Raw genomic sequence first — 8,270 nt, forward strand, 5'->3', positions numbered from 1 at the left:
AATGCTGCCGTCTCTCTCAGCTGTCAAGTACTTCTACAAACCTGAATGGATAATCTAGCAGCTTAATTTAAATAAGGAGACAAAGCTGTTTTGAAAATTATTACAATAAGGTATAATGCATTTATGTGACGAAGGCACAGCTAGCTATCAAACTGTAGGCTGTCGTCAGGGTTACCAGGTTTCACAACAAAAACCGTCCAATTTCTACTCAAAACTAACCCAATAGTGTTTCAAGGGGAGGTTTCCTGGTAAATATCGCTTTTCCGAGGGGTAAAATACTAGATTTTCGGTGGGGTTCCTCCAGTAAAATTTGCATTCCAGGGGCTGAATATCACCTTACTCAAAAGAGTAGTGTTCGAGTTGTGTTCTTCGCTGGCTGTGCTGATTTAAATCTAGCGGTTCTGTTGTGTTTGTGTCACAAGTTCAGTGACGCAGGTAGTTATGATTCTCTCCGGCCAATCAGTGATCAGCAGAGTTTACACGTCATGTTTCAGTAATGGTACCATGTACTGTACCCAGTGGAAAACCCCTCAAAAGTGAACCGTACTGAACCGTACCACGCAGTGGAAAAGCGCCGTTATAGTGTTAGGGGAGGAGCCATGCTCGGTAGCTCTATTGTATCATAGACACGATTTTAGCCCCGCCCGAAAAAACACTGAACACAATTTTGGTGAAAAAAACAGTTTAACTAACTTCACAATTAGTTACAAAATAGTTCACAGTCTTTGTATTGTTTCAGCAATGCATTTCTGACAATTACGTGTTTAGAAACAATTCTCTGAATTTACTTTACACAAACTTTAACATTAGATTTTTACATTTTCTAAGGAAAGTTATCAGTTATCAGTGTAAATCCTGCTACCATGAAGCCAGATTGTTGTGGATGGCTGCCAGGGCATTGCTATGTGGTTGCCAGGGTATGGCCATGCAGTTGCTCAAATGTTGTGAGCGGTTGCCAGGGCCTTGCTATGCAGTTGTTAGAATGTTGTTATAAGGTTGATAGGGTGTTCTGAGTGGTTTAAATTGCTATTGCTCTGCAGTTGCTCAGATGCTGTGAGGGGTTGCCAAAAATTTGCTATGCCATTGCTGGGATGTTGTCAGGGTGATGCTATGCAATTACTACAGTAGGTTGTTGTGAGAGGTAGGTCTCTAGGTTTCCAAGGTTTTGCTACACAGTTTCTAGGTTGTTGTAGGTGGTTTCCATATCATTCCATTGCTATGCGGTGACTTGGATGTTGTTATGTGGCTGATAGTGTATTCTGTGTTGGTAACAGGGTGTTGACTACTGTTTCTAGGGTGTTGCTTTGCGGTTTAGAAGCTTCAACAAGTTGCAAAGTTTAAGCTACCATTCATGTCCGCAGCAAAAATGGTACAGGATGGGTATTAAACAATATCCTGGTTTCCATTAAAGATTTGCGCAAAACCATTTCCAATGTTATGCGACTAAAACAATTTTAATGCAATAAATTATGGTGATGCTGGTAAGTTTACGTAAATTGCAGCCACTGCACTAGCCATCATTTTTAATACTTAGTCGTGTTTTTTCTTTTCTTTTTCTTTTTTGCGAAGCAGTGCGGAGAGCCACTTCTGGGACATGCCACAGAGTGGCTGGTATAAACACAAGCATTGACTAGAGTTGCTGCGATCAGCTTCGGTGGTCATGACGGAGACGTAATGTGCCATAGCCGTTTGCAGTGTAAATAAGGGGTTATCCAAACATTAATGGCAAAGAAAGCCCCTTACACTTGAGAGCGGCCACCTACAAAGTGTTTTTTGGAGGTTATAGTACATTAAAGAATGATCATGTGACTTATGTATGGCAGGTGACCTGTAAATGTGGAAAAACAATGTTTCCATTGCAGTTTTATGAAATGTTCCTTTTCGAATTGCCTGAAAAACCATCTAATGTGAGTGTAATTATTTTATATATATATATATATATATATATATATATATATATATATATATATATATATATATATATATATGGGAGTTTTTTTGCGAAACTGATGTATTTTTTTATTGAGCGTATTTTCAATTTGCCATTTCAATATGCACAATTAGAAGGTTAATAGAAACGCAGCTAATGTTAATGTTAAGTATAAGCAACAGTAACTATCACTGCATTTAATTAAGAAATAAAATCTTTTATTGCTTTAGATGAATTTAGAAGAAAATATTTGTTCGGACTTTATTAAAACGAAGTGCTCTGCAACATAAAGTAAAAACATGCGTGCAAAACTCACACATGCAAATAAACAAGGAGGAATCCTGGGTAGGAGCGTCTGTTTAGATACAACAGTGTGTGTCAGACAGAAGGAGGGGGAATCCTGAAATCCAAAACTGATCCAGTTAATCTGGATAGAGGGGGACGAGGCAGACAGCGAGCCATGTGGGACAGCGGCTAGTCAATCACAATATAGACGAGCTGCAGCAGGCTAGCCTAGAATTACTGGAGATTATCTTCTGAGGGAGGTCAAAGGGGGAGACAGAGACGAGCAGATCCCATAACAATGGTGGGAATGAAATCTCTCCCAATCGCCCACTCTGATCATCTCGTATATCACTGCTGGATTTGCTATTTTGGACACAGTGACTCAAATCGATTTGAAGGAGGAGAGAGAGACACGTTGAAAGAGGAGCGCCGTCAGCTTCCGAGACGACTGCGAAGCTGTTTTCCGCTCGCATCCTCGCAGACAGGCTGGGATAGAGACATCCATGAAATAATCATCCGCTGGTGAAATATTTAGTGCAAAAAAGGCGCACGAATAGATAAGGATCACCAGGAAGTGGGAGGAAGAGAAGTGTCAGTGTGATCTCGGGGGGGATCTGGGTGAATGTGTGAGTGTGTGTGATCTCGCTCTCTAAAAAACCCAGCTTTCCTTCCTTCCCAGTCCTGCAAGACCTTGTCCCCACAAACTCCTAAGATACAACGGGTTTGAGGTGCTTGAGTTTAGCAGGTACACCTTGAACTGGGTGTCACATCCTCATTAAACAAATCTGAGAGAAAGTCCTTCCATTTTTGACAATCATTTCAGAGGCTTTTACCCAATCTTAAACCCCACTGAATGCTGAGACGTTGGATGGCTGCTTGGACTATCTTGGCGACTTACAATGCGGCTCTGGAGTAGCTTGCTTTGTGAGGCCGAGCAAAAGCAATCGCCGTCCAATACTGGATTAAGAACTGTGGATTGGCAGGCAGAGAAAACAGCTTTTATGCTTTACAGAGTAAATCAGCAATAGTTTGAGCCTAATGGTAGAAAGAAAGAAGTTCCTCATGTGTTTCTGACCAACATGAAAGAGTGATAAAACAGTGTGAAGATATGAAACCTGCATCCAAGTTTAACATCCAAATGTGGCCAGAATAAAACTTTTTTTTTTATATAATACGACTGTGAGTAAAAATGAGCAAAGGAGAGCACTCCAGCTCAAACTATCAGCTCATAAAAAAAAAGCATATGTGAATTTTGTGGCTAAAAATTTGGCTATGACTTTGACTTGGCCAACACATCAGTGCAACAGAAAGCTGGCATTCACTCACAGACACACATTCACGCAATAACACACTAAAAAACATGAGTATGGTACAATTCATGCTTTGTATAAAAAAATAACAGAGAATCAAGTCTATGCCATTAATTAATAATCAAATAAGTTATAATCATCTGTAATCAAGGGTTTGAAAGTGGGACCCATTTGTAAGTGTCAGTTTTAGTACCAGAATGGAATGGTTTTTATGACTTTTATGTCAAGAAACATGCATTTTCTGCCAACTGATGGATTTTTCTAGTGAATCAAACACACTGTTAGTACTGTTAAATTCTCAAACAATAACTCTCATGAGCCAGGAATTAGAATACAAAATGTGTGACCCATGTATTCTGATTCTTGAACAAATAAGTCTTACAAAATGATTTTAGTGAATCAAAAGCATTTAGTTTAACCAGTGTTGTCCAATTCCCAAAAGCATTCCAAAACTAGTGCTAGCAATTCTTTTTAGTTAAAACTAAATTAGCATAAAGAGTGCCTTGTTTTATTCGGATTCCTAGACAATTAATCTTATGCAGTGGTTCTTTTCAGTAAATCAGAAATACACATTATAAGAAGTGTAGACCGATTCCCAAGTGAGTGAATCTTCTGAGCCATTTCATTTAATAAACACTTTATGAATAAGCAGTTACTTATTCGGACTCAATTACTGAAGTGCTTTCATCATGTTGAAATACCAAGGATTGTTGATTTGTCGCACCATGTCAAGTCATGAAAAGCCATTAAAGGTCAAGATAAACACATTTTAGCAAGAATTCAATAAATATGGAATGGAATATATGTCTGTCAGTTATTACATTGAAAGCTCCCGAGGGCAGTAAATGCACTAAGAACTTACTTCTTCCAAATATTTCTTTCCTCAAAGTGCCTACTAAAGGAACCGCTAATGGAAAAGTAATGGTTATATGGGATCAGAATACATTCCTCACAATTACCGTCCCTAGTAATCATATAAAAGTTAGGCAGCAATGAAAAACCCTACATTTAACACAAATTTTCAGCATTCAAGAAACTTGCCTGTCAAGACCACAAGCAAAACTCTTGTGAAAAGTGACATTTTAATGCATACCTGTAAATACAGCTAAATTGACCATGATTTTCTCTACATGCCATCTTCACCATTATACCTTGAGCTCAGTATTCATATAAATATTCACATCCTGGCACAACACACACCAGCACCTGCCTATAAAACACCCATAAATCCACACAGTGCAAACACAGGTACAGGTTAGCCATAGTGCAAGCACACCGATGCCTTGTGTGCTACGTGCGCTCACACACTCATATTACATCCTCTTATTTGTATCAGGTTCTCAAAACTACTTGTCATGTCCAAAAGACCTTCAACAGAGAGAGTTCACATTTCTCACACCTCACACATGACATCTGTGGACTTGTCACCCTTAAATGTTAACTGAACGCTGGCATTACCATCTAGGCACTTCATCTTCAGGTTTAAAAACAATGTGTTAAGTGCATTTGATCCACCTTTGGAAGTCTGTGTTCTGTAACTGTCGGAAACTGAAGGTGTGGCAGCAGCAGATTATGAGCTTTGTCTGCCCAGCTTTTTTATTGTTGTTGTTTTTGGCTCAGAAGCACGGAGTGCTGTAACCCTTCTCTCATTCCACCTTCCAATCCCCCAGCTTCAGATAACACTAACCACAAAAATCCAGTGGAACCAATTACCAGTCATCCCGATGCAGTTTGCCTTGCAAATCAGGCCTTAACCCTTTCAATAGGCAGGTACCGCAGACTCCGACACATTCTTTTCAAACAGGCTACCTCTGATTTGCACTGGATGATGTTGAATTGTCCAACTAAACTACTGATGGGCTGATTGGTAAAACACAGACATTGAGATTTACATTGCTTGAAGAAAATGCAGTACTAGGCTAGTTTCCAAGGTATTGCTATGAGATTTACAAGTTTTTTTCATAGATTCCAAATAAATTGGGTTTTTTTGCGGTGATGCCATAGAAGAACCATAAACGTTTCTTAAAAGAGACATTTAATTTTTTAGTGTGAAGAACATTTTAATAATCTAAAGAACATTTTTCAACTATAACCTTTTGATGAATGTTGAAGGTTCTTTGTGGAACCATAGATGCAAATAAAGAGGTTTTATTTTTAAGATGAAGAATAAGCAAAAGTGACAGTGATGCTGTTGGTGCCAATGGCCTTGTGGTTAGTGTGTTGATAAATAATGCAACCGTGCTCATAGAGACCCAAGTTCGAATCCCATATTGAGGTCCTTTGGCAATCTCTCTTTCCTACCAGTAATTTCCTGTCATCTCTCTACTGTTTCCTATCTGAATAAAAAGCCCATTAAAAAAGTAACAGAGAAGCTTGGGTTAAGGAGATCCGCTAATAAACAAGCTGTTCTAACCATGCGTGGATCTGTGTTTTCTGAGAACAGAATTCTCACGAACATGGAGATTTCTTTAAAAGTTACAGAACGAGAAAAGGTGCGAGCACAAAAGGCAATGTTTATGCTTGGTTTCACAGAGACCTTTCTCATACCTTTTTACAAGTGCAGGTCATGTTTCACAGGCCATGAGGGTAAAAATAAAACCTGGCTGCAGATTTCACTATACCATTGGAGTTTGTTCATTGTATCGTTATAAATTAAATTTTGATCACTCTGACTTGGAAGCTCAGGAAGCTCAGAATGTTACAGGAATACAAATTTTACAAATATGTAATACATTGCATGGTCTCTTTGCTGAGGTCTAAAAAGGTGAGGGAAAAGGTTAAATAAACTTTCAAAGTTTTAATCTAAAGATAAAGAAAAAAAAATCAAATGAAAACCATGAGGAGAAAAAATAAATATCATGGAAAAATGCATTAACTGTCCTAAAAAGTACTTCATGCCAAATCTATTTCACAATTTTTTTCTTCTTCTGATTTTAAGATGAAATACGTCTCATTCTTGAATTTTCTTACAATGGAAGTTTATGGGGCAAGTGCACTACATGCACACTAAATCAGTCTAAAGAGATCTTTCATTCATTTATGAATAGATATGATGCCTTGTGTTGTCGTATATATGACAAGTTTAGGCTTGTACGCCAAGCCATACTTAAAACAGGCTGCGATGTACAGTAGATTCTTCAGATTCTAGAAACATCAATAAACCAAAGACGCGTCAAAGATAACAAACAAACTTCCCAGAGTTGAGCCCTATCCAACCCCACCCATACCCACACCCACACCCACACACACACACACACACATATATATATATATATATATATATATATATATGTGTTTGTATGTATGTATATATGTATGTATATATATATATATATATATATATATATAACATCTAAACCACTCTAGATTTGCCCAAACGCACTGCCATCTATTAGAGGGGGCGATGAGAAAGGTTTATTACACAAACTAATACAGACACACATTGTGTTTGATTCCTCCCACACAACTTTCTATCAACTGGCTCTTGAGGACAGCTGGGTGAATATGAATATGCGTACGTGCAATTGAAAGTCTGAAGAGACGTCTCTCTTACACCCAATCGCTTCATCTGTCCCATTTGTTGAGGATGTGGGAGTACGAGAGAGAGTGCAGCACTTACCGGGTGTCTACCCTGCGGGTACATGGTCACCGGAGGGATGCCGGCTATGGGTTTGACGGCCAACGCGCTGACCCTCTGTACTCCTGTGTACCCCCTCCACCAGGGGACAGAGCCCTGGATCGAGCTCGGGAACCCGACTCTGTTCTTTCCGAGCCGCAGAAGGCTGTCAGTCCATCCGACGAGGGGGTCTTCCAAAAACAGATCCCCTGAGTCACACTTGGACTGGATTTCCCCCCAGAATTCCCTGACGTCCCACTCCGTTACTGTCCGGCTCTCAGTCCGACAGATCAGGAGAGCAGGGAATTCCGAAGAATCACGTCCAGCTGTCCTCGGTCTTGTCCTTCTACAAATGTCCCCAACAAGCTACAAAAACAAACACGTATCTCCATTCGAGTCTTCCAACCTTGTAACAGTACCTCAAACTACAATGCTTCTTTGCCGAGGTCTAAAAAGGCAAGGAGAAGGAGGAACAGGCTTTGTTTTTAATCTAAATCTAGAGAGGAAGGAAAAAAACACACAGGAAAGCAGGAAAGAACAGCAGGTCACTGGAAGATCCAGCAGGCTTTTCAGCAGTGAGCCCTAGACTGTAATATATTGTGCCTGTTGGCTTCAACACAAACACACAGCCTGCTCAAGCTGCACTTAAGGTGGACCAGGCGAGATAGATAGGGTAGATGGATGGAGAGATAGAGACAGAAACAGACACCAATACATGCGTACAACCAATGATGCATGATTTCTTGTTGTCATTGCACTGAATGGCTGATTGATTCATATCACCATACAGACCTATAGGGAAAAAAACAGGAATTAATTATCTTTTAATTACCCTTTTTACCACAGTGATATCTGATGTGTCTTTTCTAGATCAGATCTCAACAAACTGTGCTCAGATCTTTTAATATACACTCAAATAATTATCATCAAATTTTACAAAGATTGAATTATCTGACCCATAATACCTACATCAATTTATTTTAGAGAATATAATCTTGTTTATACATTAAAACATTATTGTTTAAAATGATTCAAAATATGACATACGTAAACTGTATTGCTATATTACAACACACATATATTACACACATAAACCTGTCATTGTGTAAAATTACATTACTAATTATAC

At 39.0% G+C, this 8,270-nt stretch overlaps 1 protein-coding gene across 2 annotated transcripts in view; it reads right to left on the minus strand.

The window, feature by feature from the left end:
- The window catches only part of tle2b (TLE family member 2, transcriptional corepressor b), a 39,621-nt gene extending 32,126 nt beyond the window's left edge, over positions 1-7,495 (minus strand). Inside the window, exon 1 of one of the 2 annotated variants that reach the window (XM_059569587.1) lies at positions 7,145-7,495. In XM_059569587.1, the coding sequence (XP_059425570.1) occupies positions 7,145-7,168 (24 nt within the window). In that variant the 5' untranslated portion in view covers positions 7,169-7,495. The remainder of the gene's footprint in view (positions 1-7,144) is intronic. The other variant, XM_059569586.1, reaches the window with a different exon arrangement.
- Between the last annotated feature and the right edge of the window lie 775 nt (positions 7,496-8,270).

The sequence above is a fragment of the Carassius carassius genome, chromosome 16 (assembly GCF_963082965.1).
Source record: "Carassius carassius chromosome 16, fCarCar2.1, whole genome shotgun sequence".
Lineage (NCBI taxonomy): Eukaryota > Metazoa > Chordata > Actinopteri > Cypriniformes > Cyprinidae > Carassius > Carassius carassius.